The sequence below is a fragment of the Chlamydotis macqueenii genome, chromosome 1 (assembly GCF_036417535.1).
Source record: "Chlamydotis macqueenii isolate bChlMac1 chromosome 1, bChlMac1.mat, whole genome shotgun sequence".
NCBI lineage: Eukaryota > Metazoa > Chordata > Aves > Otidiformes > Otididae > Chlamydotis > Chlamydotis macqueenii.
In genome coordinates, this window is record NC_141556.1 from 14406906 (window position 1) to 14424807 (window position 17902).

A 17902-nucleotide genomic window follows, 5' to 3' on the forward strand; every position below is an offset into this window, starting at 1 on the left:
GTCCTACAAATCTAATGTAGTGACATTACCTTTCATCTTTCATATTTTAGTGCCCTCAAGGTTTTTGTTCAGTTTTACCTTGGGATTATATTTTGCATATGTGAAAAAAAAAAAAAAAGAGCTTCTATTTCTTATTTGTCAGGACAGATATGAAATTTTATGGCATCTATTGGAGGGAGATATCACTCATTTAATTGTTGTCTCTGGTGTTAAGGCACATGACAAGAATAGGTAAGGAGTCAAATGCTCAGATGATTTAGAGCTATTATGATTGAAACCACTCAAAAAAATCGGTCCCATGCAAAATGGAAAATTAAAAGACTAACCCCTGTGTGTAGATTTGCTGTGCAGAAAGATGAAATGTTTAGAGGCTGATCCAGCCTGTAAAAAAGTATCTGTTGCACACTTTCAGTAGCACTTAAGAGACTTTTAATTATTATACTAAAAAGCTATTAGCCTATTCAGTATCATGTTGAGATTGTGAATAGCAGGTGGAAGGATTAAATGTGCAAGTCCTTCAGTAAGGAGATGTCGTTCTGCTAGTGGCAGTGACGGCCGTTCCTCTCCGCCCTGTCCTGGAGGGATGCCAGCTCCTGGGGGGATGCTAACTGCCCCACGCTCACGGCAGGGCGTACCTGCACCCTCCCAGAGGAACGGTGTTTGCAGGCAGGAAAGGAAGGCATCTAGGCAGCCACTCACTGAGAACCAGAGTTACACCAAATTCCCATGCGGAGGGCTCTGGGAAAGCAGGGAAAATCCAGCCAGTGATGCATTATCTTAGAAGGCTGCAGAGAATGAATTGGTCTCCTGCCTGGGAGCTGCTCCCTGCTTTTGTACTGATGAGCCTTTTAAAATGTACAGCTCAGTTTGACCAAACATTTCAATGCTCAGGGGAGTCGCTGTGGACGTGCCAGAGTTGTACCTGAGTGGCACTGAGAGTCTAGTCTCTAATGTCCACAGTCGTTCTGGCATTGTTCCTCTTTCCAGTCAGAAGGAAATGTATCAATTAGGGAACAAAGGGTTTTTTCAGTCTACGCTTGCTCTAGATTGAATTTACTTCTGACTTGCAAACATGATCATGTTTCACTTCATGCGATATCTAGGAACTAAGAACAGTCTTTTTTTGGTCACTTGTCTCAGAAGATCTGTGAACAGTGGCAGCAGGTATTTTATCGTCTTTTGAACTTACAAAGGAGGGATTTTTTTTTTTAGGTTTTACTTTGCTTTGATACAGTTATGTATTAAAAATAAAATAAAAAACCAGCAAGAACTGGGTTTCAGCAGTAACACTGCACAAAACACAAGTAAGGAGTAACAAGAGGAGGTTATCATTCAGCTTGCCAATTGCTCTTTCCCAGGCTGGTGCCACTGTCACTTACTGGCTGCCACAGAGGCAGCCCAGGATGTGCCACTATGATACAGGGTGAGAAACCACCAAGGTTCTTCCTGAGACCAACTGTTGACACCCACTTCTCCGGAAACAATTTTTCTGAGCATCCAGATGGCTGGGAGGAAGTTTGGTAGCAGGAAAAGGATACAGAGAAGAAAGTGCAGCCTTGGAAAAGAGTAAAAATACTCTAGAATAAGGAAAAGCAAATGTGCAGACAAGGATACCAACCTAAAAACCCAACACCCAGAAGAGCAGGCTCTGGCTCCCCTGCAGTGCACAGCTCTGAATACAGAAGACAGGCCAGAAAAGGCAGTGAAGCCGACAGCTGGGTCAGGTTTGCCAAACAGAAGGGACATGGAATTACCTAGGGCAACAAAACAATCGTACCTCCTTCTGAAGGCAGCTGCATCTTTGCAGCGGGTCTGACGCTCTGCCTGCAGCAATGCCCATCTTGGGCACTGGCAGCTCCGGAGGGTGAACGGCTGCTGCCAGCGCGGCTCATCAGCCCTGAAGGTAGGGATGGGGCTGAGAGCACGGCAGCGCTCGGCACCGCCGCCCTCTGAACCAGCTCAGAGGTGCCAGGATGTATTAGATAAACATCTTCATCCAATTGAAGTGAAATAATTTATTCATAAATGCCTCATGAGAAAGGAAGGCACACCTTATTCAATATTTTATGTAGCTGATGTAGTTTGCAAAGAATTTGTAACTTCCCAGATAGTAAACAACCCTTTTCAAACTCCTGCAGAAGAAGCAGACAAATTCATTCAAATTCCTACAGAGAACACTGGGACCCCAGACACTGTCATGTCTCCTCACTTTTAACAACAATAGAATATGTTTACAGTTTTGCAGAATGTACAGCAAAAGAACAAAAAGGTAGGAGCTGTTTTCTCTAGAAATGCAATTGTGCTGCACTGTGTTAAAAGACTACATCAATTTCAATTACATTTGAAAGAAAATATCCTAAAAATTCAAGGCTGAGACGGAATCTTCCTTATGTTTAATTCCTTACAACTATATTTGCTATTGATATATTTAGATGTTTATATTACATATTTACTATTTTTCTTACTTCATTTAGTGCAAGCAAAGCAGTTCAGCAAGGTCATATCGGCATTTATGAACACAATTATTCTGTGATTTCAAAATTTTCACTTTTGGGCACAAAAATCAATCCCATCGCCAATATTGGCCTTGGTGGTGGAGCAAACCGTGGATGCAGAGTGCAACCCAAAGCACTGATAGAGAGCGTAGCAAGGTCAGGAGAAGATCACACTGTGGGACTTCAGAGTTCCTTATTCCTTGTCATGCATCCAGCATCCGTGGGAGCAGACTGAAGGAGACAAAAATCCAAGCGAGCTCTGCACAAAAGAGGCTGTCTACAAATAATTGGAAGTGATTTGTAGTGAGGTCTTTAATTCCAAGTCTGTCTGCTTTATAGAAGAGTTGGGATTTAACGATACTTGTTGCAAAGCTTTCCTCACATTCTTGAGATTACTGAGCACATACTTAAAGCAGCAAACCCTGCAAACCACTAATGTTAATTTTTCTTTATAGATCCTGTAAAAATGGAAACACTGTTTGAAACTGATGTGGCATTTTTTAATCATCCTAAATGGACTGCCAGCAAATTGTGGGTCAGTCAGCTTTGCAGTGATTCCTAGCAAAAGAATGGGAAATTGTTTTTTGTCAGATTAGAGTGTCAGAGTGAGAATTCCACATAGCATTTAACCTCCTGTTGTGTGACATTTTGATTTAAAAATTAACACTATCCAATATCAATATTGCAAGTACTAAGTGCATTAAAAAGTAACCAAAATGTTTTATGGGGTATTTCTTAAAGAGAATGCTTAATGGAAGAACGTATCTCTGAAAAGCTCTGCAGTGACGAGTGCCTGGCCCAGTACTGTTCCTTTTTTTTTCTTTTTTTTTTTTTCTGAAATAAAATAGGAACTGGCTAATAAAGTTCGCAAAAATTCATGCACTAGCAGAATGGTAAATAATGATGAGAACTTCCACCGAGTGATTCTGGACCAATCTGTAAACTGAATATATATTGCAGGGGGAAAAAAAAAAAGAACAAAACCAAACCAAAAAACCTTACTGCAGCCAATGACAAGATTCTTGCTGCCTTTGACAGAGATGGGGTTTACATGACTTGTTTTAACGGGAGTCAGACAAAAGGTTAACATATCTGTAAACAGTTCTGCCTGTGAAGACTGGGGCATTGCATTAGGATAAACAGGATTGAAAATATTCACGAGTCACGAGAGATCAACCAGCTGAATGAAAGTGCTGACGATAACTCTGCTGCTGCAAGGCTCACTGGGAAGGAAGAACGTTTTAGCCTCGCTGGAATGGAGTCTTTGGTCCAGGAGCATCCACCGTGTTACCAAACAGCTGAGTGGTCCCAGGGCAGATGCTTCACGTTTTCTGCTGCTCATTCTGTATTTCCTAGTTAATGAAGCTGTGGGCCAGCCTGGATGTTTCTTCCATCTCAAAAGCCAAACGATCACTGATAAATTGGCAAAGGCTCAGAAATGAGACAGGCGAGTAATCCAAAATCTGAGAAGTGCATATTACAGTGATTAAGCATCTCTGTCAGTTTGGCTTTTTGAAAGAGCACGAACTTGATCAAGGTCTTTAGTTACAGCTGTGTGAAGAAGATAGCATCTGATACATTACAGTTCTGTCATCTACTAGACAAAGTTACAGCAAAATCTAATATCTGGAAGCCGAATCGAGACAAATAATTACCATTATATGATATCCTACATCTTGTTCGGGGTCTTGTCACAGGCTGTCCCTAGGCACTTTTCTGGACAAGTAAATCTGCAAAACAGACCCAATATTCCAGTGTAGCATCCAGATTTCAAGACCTACATTTAGCTTCTGACAAGTTATTGTCCTTAGCTCTAGGGCCCCCAGGCCAGGCACAGATAGGAACACTAGAAAGGAAATAACCACATTATTTTTTACTCAGAATAATTTTCATTTATGAGCTGCAACACTGGAAACAGCCAAAGGCTGAAGGCCGCCTCCCTCTGCCAGATCTCCCCAGCCCAGGCACGCCAGCCCTTTATACGTCCCTGGCCAGGACATTTGCCCACCATGGGCTTCTGCAGAGAGACATCCTGCATGGCCCTGCTCTAAAAACCTCCTCAGTACAGTGGGGAAGAGCTGCATGATGCTGATGGCCCTTGACCACTTTGTCCCATCTTCTCCATCCCTGGTGGCTGGCGAGGACCAAGCCAGCACTGTCAGGTGGGGTCTCCAGCCGACAGTTACTTCTGCAGGACTTTTGCAAGACCAAATGGGATTTGTAGTTCGACAAGGAGAGCTCCTAAGCCGTGAGATGTTTTCCTAAATACATAACCTAAAGACCAACCAAAAGTTTTTGGTGTGGAGGCAGGATGTTCTGGGTGAATTATTACAACTTGGGTTTTTTTTGCAAATGAGTCTATTACATTCATTTCTCAAAAAGACACATTAGGAATCAAAAATCAATTCACACACTGTGAAATTCATTTTGAGTAATAGTACCAGGAGGAAAAAAAACAAACCAGATGTGCTCTGTTTCAATATTTTCAAAATTAAATGGTCTTGGTTTTGTTATCTAATACTTCTTCATTCTAAAATTGATCTAAGTTTAGTGTTAATAAATGGTAAAAATAGTGAAAAGCAAGCAACATATCTGACTGGATATTAGTTTTCTCTAATTTATTTTCAGTTTGTCCACCAAACAGAAAAATCAATTATTCTCACAACTCTATTCACTATAAGTGCGTGCCCCTCTTGCAACACAGCGCTCTCCACGGTTTTCTTCTCTTTTATGGAGACTCTTATTTTACCAGATATAGTAACTTGTGCTTTTCCCCAGATGATATCTTCTGATATTTCCATTCACATAAGTTTCCCTTAATTTCTTCTACTTCTGTTAGTGGTGATTATAACTAGTTAGCCTCTACAGTAAGTTTCATTAACGTGATGTTTATTGCATCTTTCAGATAATGAAGCTATTAATTAAAATTGTATCTAACAAGGATCCACTGGGTATGTGACTAAATATTGCTCCAATGTGGTTAAATGTTGGGTTTGATTATTTTCATTGTCTTTCAGAAGGTTTTCAGTACACATTCTAATGAGCCCATCCAAGTCTTTTAGAAAATTTTGGACAAGATACTACAAAACACAGTATCACGTTCTTCAACGAAATCAGAATGCAATCGCCCTTCCCTCCTACTGCCATTTAACTGGCAAGAAGTATGTTGGATAAAACATATATTGTGTATACGCCTATTGTTTACTGCTCATTGGTTTCATTAGCCTCTTCATTTTAGTGGCCATCTGCATCTATTTTCCCCATCATTGTACGCACTCTTGTTTTATGCAAAGAGTGTGTAATATTGCCAATTTCCGACTGTGAAACTCTTGATACTTTTTCCAGAGCTATTAAAGTGTTGGCTCCGCTCAACAGCTGTTTACCTCAGTACCACCATTAAGATGAAAAATTAGTTTAGACTCATTTTTGGGCCAAAGATGATTTCAGCAGTACACATGAAGTAAAGATTTATTCAAATCACAGCCTGGGGCTAAAAACAAGGAGACATTCCAGAAGCCTGCCAGCACCAGGAGAAAGACCAAGAGACTACAGAAAGTGTTGTTTTACTTCTCAATGGAAACAGAAAATTTGTAACAGGAGGATGAGATGACAGGAGGACTGAAATTTGGTAGGGATTTTTGTTGCTTTATCATGGATATTAAATTTGATTATATGGTTAACGCCATTAGCATCATTACAGAGAGGTAAAACTCCAAGTGTGGCATAGGAATAGTAATAGGAAAAGGAATAGGAGTAGGAGTAGCAACACGTTAAAGACCACATAGATGGGTCTGCTGATCAGGGGAGCCCATGGAAATTACTGAGGGAACTGTAAATCTTAAAGGCAAGAGGCTGAGGCAATATTATGGTATGCATGGGGGATGAGGAGTTTTAGAATATTAGAAAGGTTATAAAAAGACATACAGTGTCTGCGTTTAGAAAAGGATGAGGGAGGCATATGAACATGGAGAACAGAACGGAAGGAGTTACAGATCAGTCTGCCAAGCTTTAACTCCTAGAATAATATGGAAATAAACAATGTTTTTTATGAACACATGGAAGATAAAACAGGGATGAGTAACACCTAACATGGATTTATAAAGGAACAATCTTGTCAAATTTAATTAGGAATCATAGAATAGTTGGAAGAGACCCTTAAAGGCCATCTAGTCCAACCCACCTGCAAGGAGCAGGGACATCTCCAAACAGATCAGGTTGCTCAGAGCCCCATCCAACCTGGCCTGAAATGTTTCCAGGGATGAGGCATCCACCACCTCTCTGGGCAACCTGTTCCAGTGTTCCACCACCCTCATTGTAAATTTTTTTTTCCTTATATCTAGTCTGAACCTACCTCCCTCTATTTTAAAACCATTACCCCTCGTCCTACAGGATAACTCGCCTTGCAGCTAAAGACAAGGAGATAGGTGTCCTATATATTGGCTTTTAAGGCTTTTAATGCCTTAAGAAAGGTTGTTTAGGTGAAGCTCCTGGAAGGTGAATGCATAGGTATGTGGCAAGGAACACTTTAAAAGAGTAGCTACTGGTAGCTCACTGATATATCGAATGTGTGTATCTTTAGCAGTTCCACAAGACTCTGCCTTGGGTTTGGTGTTAGTCAATACTGTTATTAATGGCTTGAACAATTAAATAGGTTATATGCTTATTAAATCACTAGACTATATTAACCTAAGAGAGCTGCAAGCACTCTGGAGACTTAGGCAGCTAAGTACATAAGCATGATGCTGTGCCCAGGTTAGTATAACCTGCTTGTCATCAGGGTTAATTAATCGCATTAGCATCTTGCTAATGTGACCACACGGCTTGCAGTAGCTGTGATATCCCTGAATGGCACTGCATTATGTCACAGAAATACTCTGAAAGAGAGAAATTCCGTACTTTCTCCATTTAATCTCCTTCCCCAGTCTGCTCCAGATGAAAACGCTGATTTATGGGCAGGTTACTTAGGTATGTTTAAACATTTTACCTTAAATCCTCCTGGAAACACAGCAGACTTAGTTGTGCCGTGTTGCATAATGCCAGGGTGAATGCTCACTTTATGCTAGAATATCATCTTGTGCGGCACCAAAATCACTCTCTGCAGCTCCCAAGCTCCCCTTGTAGATTCCTCTATCCAAGTATTGATCAGATCCTGCATGTTAGAAAGGTCTACATAGTCCCTAATACCTACACTAGAACCCTGGTAATTTTCCTGCTTTTCCTGAGTATATATTAGATAGCAGCAGGACTGTGATTCTAGCAGATCAATGCCAGAGGAGTTAATATCACCTACTTTTGCCTCCCTGTAGCATAGCTCTAAAATTAGAAACAAGCAGAAACACTATGCAGCATCCTAATTGGCTTGTCACTAGGGTGAAGTAATTGGCCAGCTTCTAACTTACTGGAGATCAGAAGGTTCTTCTCTTGCTACACTCTCACTGGTCTGTTGTTTAACCTCTCAGGAAAAAAAATATTTGGAAATAAATGTAACACAGATATTTAACTGGATTATAATGTTAATCTAATTAAAGCATATTTTTTTTTTTTTATCCAGTGTGAGGTAAGGTATTTTTCATCATTCTCTACTGTGAAAAAAAACTATCTGAAAACATTACAAGTCACATCCTGACTGCAGCAATATTACCTTGTTAAAGGCAGAGAAGAGACTTCAGCACTGGCAGGTACAATTTTTGAAAGCCTCATCGATGTTACATTTACATTTAGCATCATATAATTCCTATTCAAATGGCTGAATGTTGATGGCAGTAAAGTTGCAGCCACCTACATGATGCTTGGGGGTCTGAAAAGAAAACCTAAAATGCATCTTGTTGTCAGAGGATTTCATGTACTTACCTTCAATTAGGCTGGTCTAGAGAAATAGAAGTCCTTCTCCATGTGAATTCCAGCCTAGGAGACATATCTTAACTAAACTTCTATTGTATCAAAAACCTGTCTAGACACCAGCCTTAACTGTACAGCTGTCTTTGAAGAGGTGCAGTAGATAGCCTGCAGCACAGTATTTCACAGCGCCTTTTGTATTGAATCTACTGACCCTCTGGCAAACAGCTGCCACCGCAAGAGGCAAAATTTCCATCATTTCAGGAGGAGTCTCTGATGGTCTCTCTGAACAGCACAACATAGTAAGCCACCTGAAAGCTCTGTCTGGGTTAATTAGCAGCACTGACAAGCTGGCTACACTAGCGAGGCAGAGCGCTGCACTGTGTGGCCGCTGTTGGGAGCCAGAAGTCCTAGATGCTGCGCTGGGCCATGCAGAATGCCCTTGGCATTGCAAAACACCTTAGCAGGCCCCGAGAGGAAGCATTGCTTGGCGGGCAGGGACTGGAAAGTTTAGATCCCGAGCTCCCAAACGACCCATAAAGTGTTTTATTTCAGCCAGTGTGTTTCAGAGTCGTCCTGCAACTCCTCCAAGTTAGAGAGGCTGAGGGAAGGAAGCCGAAGCAGGTCTTAGCTGAGTTGTGTGTCAGAGTGCACTAAGATTTCTTCTCCTTCGCCATGGATCTCAATAACCATGCTCTCACTTCCTGTGTACTTACTTCATCGTGTTTATCTGTATTCCCAAATGCTTTCCCCTTCAACAGCCACTGTTCATCCCGCTTTTTTGCAGGTGAGCCTATCCTGGGTTATGAAGTCCAATCTTCTGCTGTCACTGGGAACCCTTTCCCATGTTTTTCTTTCTGTTAAAAACTGGTGGGATCTTTTCTTCCTTTCAATCTTTGCTTCCACATGCAACCCAGGTACTTCTAACTTTCCTCACATCAGCCACTGCTCCTTGCCTGACCACCAGCCTCTCACCAGCCCCCTCTCTGTCTACTGAAGTGCACTTCTGGCATTTGCAGCCAACTACCTTGGTTCAGGGCAGACTTTGGGATATGTGACTTTTTCCTGATGAGTGCACCCCATTCCCTAGTTCTTTGGGATATCTACTCCTGCTTGGGATGTGGCTGTAGCAGGGCCACGCTGTGCTTCCCGGCTCTGCCCTGCCTTACAGATGCCCTACAGAACTCCCCCTCTGCTACCACCACCAACAGCAGGACTAAGTTCAAGAGAAGTGGGGCAAATCTTCAAAAGTCACTCACTCCCCAATTTTTAAGGTAGGCTTAAATTGGACCACTTCTGACTGAAACAGTGACGGCAACACCAGTTTCACTGACACTGGCAACAGTAATTCTAGCCAGCCCTTTGCTGTACATCTCCCACAGTTGTAAACACTACAGAAACAGAAGGAAATGCCATTCCCCAGTCACTAGGAAGGAACAATTCAGTAGTGCAGCCGGGCCCTGGGGGGAAAGGAAGCAAAAATGTGCAGAAACTATAATAAAAAAAGACATAATGTAAAAGTTAATGCTTTTTGATAGACAGCAAGAGCTCATCAGTGGTGAGGCTGTGGGTTGCCATGGTGACGGGGCTGCACACTGGGGCTGCCTGGGCTCCCCGCACTCCCTCCACCGCTGGCTCTCAGGCTTAAAGGGAATCATCTGCTGCTCCGGGCAAACACACCAGTGACTGTCTGTAGCCGTCTCCAGACAACGTGATACAAGGCAAAAACAGAACTGATGCATGATTTAAAATGCTGCCTACCAGTGCTGGAACCCTGCTAAGCTGTAATCAAGCCCAAAACAGGCTTAGGTTTTCTCGATCATCAGTGAAATGGCACAAAAATCCCTGCTTGGCCTTTAGCATTGTCCCAGCTTCAGCTCACACCGACTGCAGGAAAGCAGGGAGCAGGGTGGCAACTTTCTTCTTTTTCAGCTTCTGCTTTGGGTGCCTGCATGTTCTTGCACAGGGGTGGACACAACCTCGAGTGCCTCAAGACTGCCATGACTTGCCTTCCTCCTCTTTCAGCCTCAGATTTTAGGACAGTTCAAATTAGATGAGTTTATTCTTTGGACATATCTATATTAGTTGTATTAAAAGGTTGTAATAGGTATATGCAGCTATTTCAGTGGGATCAGAGTGACATTACCAGTTGTTGACAGGCATTGGGTGAACAGGATGGCCAGTGACTGATTCCACAGAAACCTGGGAGGAAAGTCACAGAGAAGTGGAGCAGTTCACGTGCTCTAACATGCAGCTACAGATACGAAAAGCTACCCGGTAGCTAGATCCACCTGTGAAACAAACAAACAGAAAAGCCTGTAAGGCAGAGCTGCATTTTAAGAGGACCGGATGGAGGAAAGTGCTCAGAGAGGTGGGCAAGATGCAGTTGCGTGCCTGAACGGGGGCATCTCCCTCCCACGGAAGTTTGCCTGTGTCTGGGTGGGCACGTTCTCATGCGCTCAACAGGTTTTCCCAGTTCCCTCAACTGTCACCCTAGCAGGGTACAGCCCCACCAAAACTGATCATTTCTTGGCAGACACCATTATTGCTATTTATTCTTTAACACATAACTTCCTACTGCCCCATTCCCTCCTCACAAGCTTCTTTATTTTCTGTGTAAGTGTCCTCTCTTGCTAACTCTTCTCCAGACATGCATTCACTCCTTCTCCCCGCTATCTTTCTCTTCGTTTCCCACCATGCGAATATCAGTGAATTCCCAGATGTGCATTTCTCGCCAGACACCGCCCACGGCCCAGCAACTGCATTCATTTGCTGTTCTTACCCACCGTATCCAAGGATTTCCCCAGCCCTTTCCCATAGCACCCTGAACAAGATGTTTAAGCAGTTCTCCACCACTGCAAGTAAGTGACTAGTTAAAGAGGAATGCCAAATTAACCAAATAATAAGCTTTTGGTTTGTGTTTTGTGTAGTGATCAATATATATAAAAAATGAGCACATTTGTGGTTAGATAAAATGACCAAAAGTATGGTCCAGGCCAATTTTGGGCACAAAGTATACTTTAAGAGATTATATAAATTATCTTTAAATGTGCCAATTTTTAACCACACATGCACACAAGAATGTTTTTAAAAACAATATTATGGTTGTAAAATCCAGTACTGAACAGGATGTGCCAAAAAAGAGCTGTCTGTGCCACTTGATTTACATCCCCTTTGTTCTGTGTTGCGTGCTCACATGCTAATTGGTAAACAGGATCCTGCCTTATCAGGTGCCTGAGACAGCATCTGCTGTCCAGAAAGATCAGGATGATGAGAATCCTGTTTCACCTGTTGAAGAAGCTTTTGGTGAAAATCCTGGCTTAACACTGACTTTTTTAGATAAGACTAGATGGCAGCCACAGGGCTGGGACCCAGTTAATTGCCGGGGAGAAAAATGGTTGAGGTACAACAGGTTGTTGGAGTGAAAGGATCATCTTCTGAGGATTAAGATGATGAAAGCTGTCCTGAAGAGCTGGAGACTATCCCTGCTTCTGCCACAGAATTCTTCTGTGATGCCAGGCAAGATGCTTAAACCTTTTATAGATGAGCAGCAACTCCGTATGGTTCCTCCTGAGGCTTCATTTGCAGAACTGCTGCAACCAAAATCCCTGGAAGCTCTGCTTTGAGAAATGAGGTCCCAGCTGCCTTTTAACTGTTCTGTCCAGAATAGACCAACCTTCTGTCTCAGAAAGACATGATATTTTCTAAGACTGTGAAGCACACATATAATTGTGGTAAGAACCATAAAAAAGCCTCCTGAGCCTGTCTCCAAGTATTCTGAAGAAATTTGTGGTACCAAAGAATCAGACTAGAGGACTGAAAGCTCTGGAGGGACACAGCTGGGGTGATTCAGATGCCCCCAAAACCAGAGATCTAGTACCACTTTCCCATTTTCAATGCACTAAACTAAAGTGTCACTTAGAGTCCATGTGAAATCTGTGCCCTTTTGGTGCTGGAGACCAGAGAGGACATCCTAGGACAACCAAACCAGCCACTGCCTGGACACAGGCAACTTTGTCTTCTTTCCCACACTCTTTTACTCAGCTTGTCAGCAGAATCCTAGTTTCTTCCCCTTCTTCTGACCTTTCCTTTTCTTGCCCAGACTGGCTGCTATGTTTCCCTACCCCAGTCTGACTCTCTTTCCCTAGCTTCTCCTCCAGTCTCAGTATTTTGCTCCCCTCAGCTCCCTTGGCCATTTCTTCTGCAGAGCATCTAATTTCTCCTCTCCTGACTCCTTCCCAAGTCCAAACTTCTTCCTCTTGCCTTACCAATTCCAAACTTCAACTTCCTTATGTCACATTCACAGGCCCACTATCCGTAAACCTCCCATTTGGCCCAGACCCCTTGCCCATCACCTCCTTTCTTTTTCATCTCTCAGAACTTCTTGCTCAACCTTGACTCCGACCTCCATTCCTGAACTGTTTGTTTCAGGCCACTTCAGCCCTCCACCTGCTCTGGCTTGTATCGTCTTCACCTCCAAATCTGATGGCCCCTTAGAGGGCAGGGAAGACAGGCATCCTGCAGCGAGCCCTGGGGCCCAGCCTCAGCCTGGAGAAAACAGGACGGAGCACCAAAGGGAAAGACCATAACTCCTCCTGCCACTCAAGGCTGCAACAAGTTCAGTTACTCTCTGAAGGTGGTGAATGAGCAGTCTGGTCACGTGCAGCAACTGCAGCAGCAGCAAGATGAGGCAGCGGAGCACACACGGCCCCCTCTGCCAGTGTTGGACAAAGCACCCTCGGTGGGGACTGAATCTCCAGGAATCTTAGCTCTAGCTGGCATGCTTGGATTCACCTCCCTCAGAAAGTGAGGTAAGCATGAGTATTCACGGTCTGTGCTGCCCACGTCTGAGCAAGCCCATGCCACGTTTACCACCCCACTGCCCTCCATGAGGGGAGCGCTCCCACGGGAGGGCAGTAGCAGCACGAGTGCACTGAGGCAGCTCCCCTTCTGCTCCCACCGCTCAGCAACAGCTTTCAAAGCTCTGACTTCGTCCCTGACACGAGCACGGGGGCCTGAAAACCTGTTCGCTGGTGCTGCCCCTTCTTAGCCCCTCTGCGGCAAACTTGGCAAGGGCCAGAGTGCTTGCTCTGTTGGGTTGCACCCGTTTTTTGGCAGTCGTGGGGCACAAATCAAACTTTGAAGCGAACGAAAATTTTTTAACCACTGCCAGGAGTAATTTCCGCACGAGTCCCCTTGCTCCTGGGCGCTGATGAGCACTAATATTTAATAGAGTGCGGCCCTCTGCCGGCACCCACCGGCAGCCTGCAGCGGCTGGCGGCCAGCGCGGCCGCGCACTCTCCCAAGCCTCCCTCCGCTCCGGCGGCGAGCACATCCCGGGAGAGGACAGCCCTCAGAGTGCCATCAATTACTGTTGTTAACTCAGGCTCAACGCATAGGTCGGGGACTGCAAATCCAAGTGTCACTGGCATAGGAATGATTATTACCAGATGCTAATTGCTCATTAATATATGCTAATCGCTGCTGCACACCAGCATGCTCAAGGCACCAAGTGCCAGGCCTAAGTCATTTGACTGGAGCGGAGCTGCTCTTCTCCACTGGTGCCACCTCACCCACCCATGCCACGAGCAACCACTGTGGCCCCACGGCCGCCCTGTGATCTTCTCCACGGCCGCCATCCTGCTTCCTGAGGCGAGGAGCAGCCCTTCGTTTCCCCGTCCCTCAGCCCCAAGCCCTCGCCGTGGCAGAGGTTTGCTGCAGGCAGGAGACACACGCGTCTCGCAGCTCCACCTGTGCCAGGCCGCTGCCCTCCTCACCGCGGGGCATTCAGCAGTTACAGCTCCCGGCTGAAGACAGGCTCGTGTTTTGTGAGGGAACGGATCACACAGGTTTTTAAAAAAAAAACCCACACACGAGCTTTAAACTCCAAAATCTGTCTCCCAGGACCAGGAGCACGAACAGAGCCGGGAGCAGCTCAACCGTTGCCCCGGCCGCGGGAGGCGCCCCGGGAGGCCGCCGGCGCAGGGTCTGAGGGGAGGCCCCGGCCGCAGCGCCCAGGCTGCCGCGGCGCCGGCCCTTCCCGCCCGGCCGAAGGGCGCCAACGCCCCCCCGCCCCCTGCTCCACCGCCTCAGGGACGGCGCCTCCGCCGTGCCCTCCCCACCCTCCTACGGCGGGGCTCCCCCGGCCCCGCGGCGGGCGCTGTGGCGCTTGGCGCCCGGCGCGGCGAGGGGCCGCGGCCGGCGGCGAGAGGGCGGGCTGCGAGGCGGGCGGTGCGCGGCGGGCGGCGGCGCTGAGCCCCGATAGGCGGCGGCGGGCCGCCTCGGTGCTGCCGCCGCCGCTGCCGCCGGTGCTGCTGGCGCGGAGCCGCTGAAGCCCGGCGGAGGGGCTCGCACGCAGCGGCGGCGGCGGAGCGCGTCGCGTCGAGCGGGGAGGAGGAGGAGGAGGAGAAGGAGGAGGAGAGGAGGAGGAGGAGGAGGAAGGGGAGGGGGGATCTTCTCGGCGAGGATGCCCGGAGCGGCTGCAGGGACGGCGGCGACGGGAGCAGGCTCGTCAGGAGCGGCAGCAGCGGGGATGCTCCCGGCTCAGGAGGCGGCCAAGATCTACCACACCAACTACGTGCGGAACTCGCGGGCCATCGGCGTGCTCTGGGCCATCTTCACCATCTGCTTTGCCATCGTCAACGTGGTGTGCTTCATCCAGCCCTACTGGATCGGGGACGGCGTGGACACCCCGCAGGCGGGCTACTTCGGGCTCTTCCACTACTGCATCGGCAACGGCTTCAGCCGGGAACTCACCTGCCGGGGCAGCTTCACGGACTTCTCCAGCCTGCCCTCGGGAGCCTTCAAAGCTGCCTCCTTCTTCATCGGGCTCTCGATGATGCTCATCATCGCCTGCATCGTCTGCTTCATCCTCTTCTTCTTCTGCAACACAGCCACCGTCTACAAGATCTGTGCTTGGATGCAGCTGACTTCGGGTGAGTGGGGGGCAGCGGCCCCGGCCCTGAGGAGGGAGGGGGCTCCGCGTCGCCTTGCCCAGCCCTGCCCTCCTCGGCCCCGCGGGGGGCACGGGCGGGTCCGGAGAAACTTGGGGCGGGAAGGGGCAGGGGGAGCGGGGCGGGGGCGGGCGGCCCGGGCCCGGGGTGCCCCCCCGGGGGAGGCGGTGCTCGGGGAGGCGGGAGGCGTCGGCCGCGGTGCAGAGTGGAGCCGGTGCCTTCCCCGGGCCGCCCCGCCGCCCGCCTGGCCACCGGCCGTGGGCCGAGGTCGGGCTCAGCCCCTCGCACTCTCTGCCCGGAGGAGCGGGGATACCCGGGAAAACTGTCCGATTTCGGCCTGTGAACCCACCCAAGAGCGTCAGAGCCCCTCAGGGAGGGCTGGCGGGCAGCGGCAGCCCCGGGCTGTCCTGCAGCGCTCGGTCTGGCGCTAAAGGTCAGGAGAAAATGGCAGTGGGGGCCGAGAGGACGCCTCAAGTAGGTGACGGTGGGAGAGGGTAACGGCCAGCCTGTTGAAGGTTCGTTCTGGGGCCAGGTTTCCACCTGGTCAAGGCAGAGCCCACTTCGGTTCAGCAGGACGGGATGGCGAGGTCTTCTGCTGGCCAACTGGAAGGGCAGCTGAGGTCGTTGGATGTTAAGTGCATGAGTTTGGGTTGGGGTCCATTCCCCCTGTTCGCACAGTTTATTTTCCTCTGTATGTTCAGAGTGTAAAGAAAAAAAATAATTTCAGTTGCTGGTTTTGACTCAGAAGGTCTCCTGACTTCATTTGACTTTCCCCATCACATCCAGTGTCTCCCTGGGGAAAGCACATGATAAGAAAGAGGGAGGACACCAGGACATCCCTTTCTGCATTTCCAACACAGCTTTCCCTCAGAGTTAGTAGAGAACTGGTGATTCGTGTGCAGCTGAGAGGCAGAGGAGAAAAGGGTGGTCTCTAGACTTGATATAGTAATAAAATCAGTTTCAGCAAAAGAGAAAAGATCAATGCTTCAGTAATTTGGAAAAAAAGTCTAAAATCAAAGCATACCTTCTAGTTGTCCTCCCAATAAAACCCTGAAATGGAGAAGTTTTGGCTTTGCAGGAATAAACTGTTAGGAAAACAGAGCAAAATGTTTCCAAAATGGGCTCACAATCACTTTTTTTCGGTCCCCTTAATTGACCTACATTCATTTCAGTTTCTGAGCAATAATTCTTCTGAGTTGTTTGCTGAGCAGCTTCAGCATTATTCAATTTGCCACATAGTCCATGAGGCTTAGTGGAAATTTCTGGTTTATATGAAACGGCTTTATCCATTTCTCTCTGCGATGCTGTTTTTATATGTGTTATGTACATTTTTATGCTGTTTCTGTCACTTAAGTTTCCGTATAGTTTCTTTCTTAATCAGTTGGGGTTTAATCTGCAGTCACTTAAGCTTGGTAGGGTTTTCCCCAATTCCAGTGAGACTGGGTTTGGGTTCGTTATCTCTGCACCGGGGATCCTCTTTGATGCTGGTGGCTACTTTGTCTGTTCAGTAACAAGCATTCCGATACAGTATTATTAATTGTACACAGTCATGTCACTTGGCTCCAAGGAGAGCAAACTGTTTCTTCTTTGCACCACTGATGTCTCCTCTGCTCCGTTAAGGACTTTTGCTTTCAGCTGTCTCCTCTGCTTATGGCTCCACTGGTAGAAGGTGGCATGAATATTCACTGGTTTGGTGCATCTTCACCCTGTTTTGTTCATGTCTGGTATGCAGTAGGACAGCACAATTTTCAAATCCCTTATACTTTCCAACATCAGAGATAATGGTGTTTTATTTATATGGTTCCACTGCTTCATGCCACCAGAAGCTAGTGCAAGGTAGATAAAAATTATTCTGATTCCTTTACTGCATTTCTGCACAGGTGAATAATAATTTTTAGAAACTACTGCATGCAGCTGATCTATAGGAGGCCAGCTGATCTGTACCATGCTGCACATATGCAGGTGTGACATGTTTTCGGGCAAAATAGCACATAATTTTTGTCATCTCCAAAGCTGGTACATGCACTGTTGACATTAAAAGTCAACAGAATGAGTTTTACATCAGCAGCAGAATCACTTTTCAGACTGCTTACCTCCAAAATTAAAATAGTAAGGGAATACATGTATGGCCAAGTGGTTATTGGCGTTCCTGAATGCCCTGGAAGAACTGCAACAATGTTGGGTGTTGAAAGAGCCTGACTTTGTTCTTTGCTGAATGTTGTACCTTAATTCAGCATTTACCTGACTGTTCCTTTCTGTATTACCTCAAAAAAAGTTTCCTTAAAGAGAGAGAAAACTACCAGGAAATTCATATTGGTTTGGGTTGCGTCCTTTGAAGGAGAAAACAATGGTGGTGGGACAGAAGGATAACTTAGAATAGAATGTGCAGGACAAGAGTTATAGTGAGTTCTGATAGGTTTTCTATGAGCTATATGACCTACTTCTGTTATGACTTTACTGTTTTGAGAGTATAAGTAAGTAATAGGCAATAGTAGGCTTAATATGCTTATCTCACAAATAAAAATGTAGTGATGTCATCTACATATGGATATAGTTCTGTGTAGTACAGGAGCAAAATTTAACCTGAAGTAGTAAAATAAACAAGTATGTGAATACAGC

At 46.4% G+C, this 17902-nt stretch overlaps 1 protein-coding gene across 3 annotated transcripts in view; it reads left to right on the forward strand.

The window, feature by feature from the left end:
- The first annotated feature begins 14572 nt into the window (after positions 1-14572).
- The window catches only part of LHFPL3 (LHFPL tetraspan subfamily member 3), a 247942-nt gene continuing 244612 nt past the window's right edge, over positions 14573-17902 (forward strand). For all 3 annotated transcript variants that reach the window (XM_086746188.1, XM_086746179.1, XM_086746171.1), the window contains exon 1: positions 14573-15265. In XM_086746188.1, coding sequence (XP_086602314.1) covers positions 14797-15265 — 469 coding nt within the window. In that variant the 5' untranslated portion in view covers positions 14573-14796. The remainder of the gene's footprint in view (positions 15266-17902) is intronic.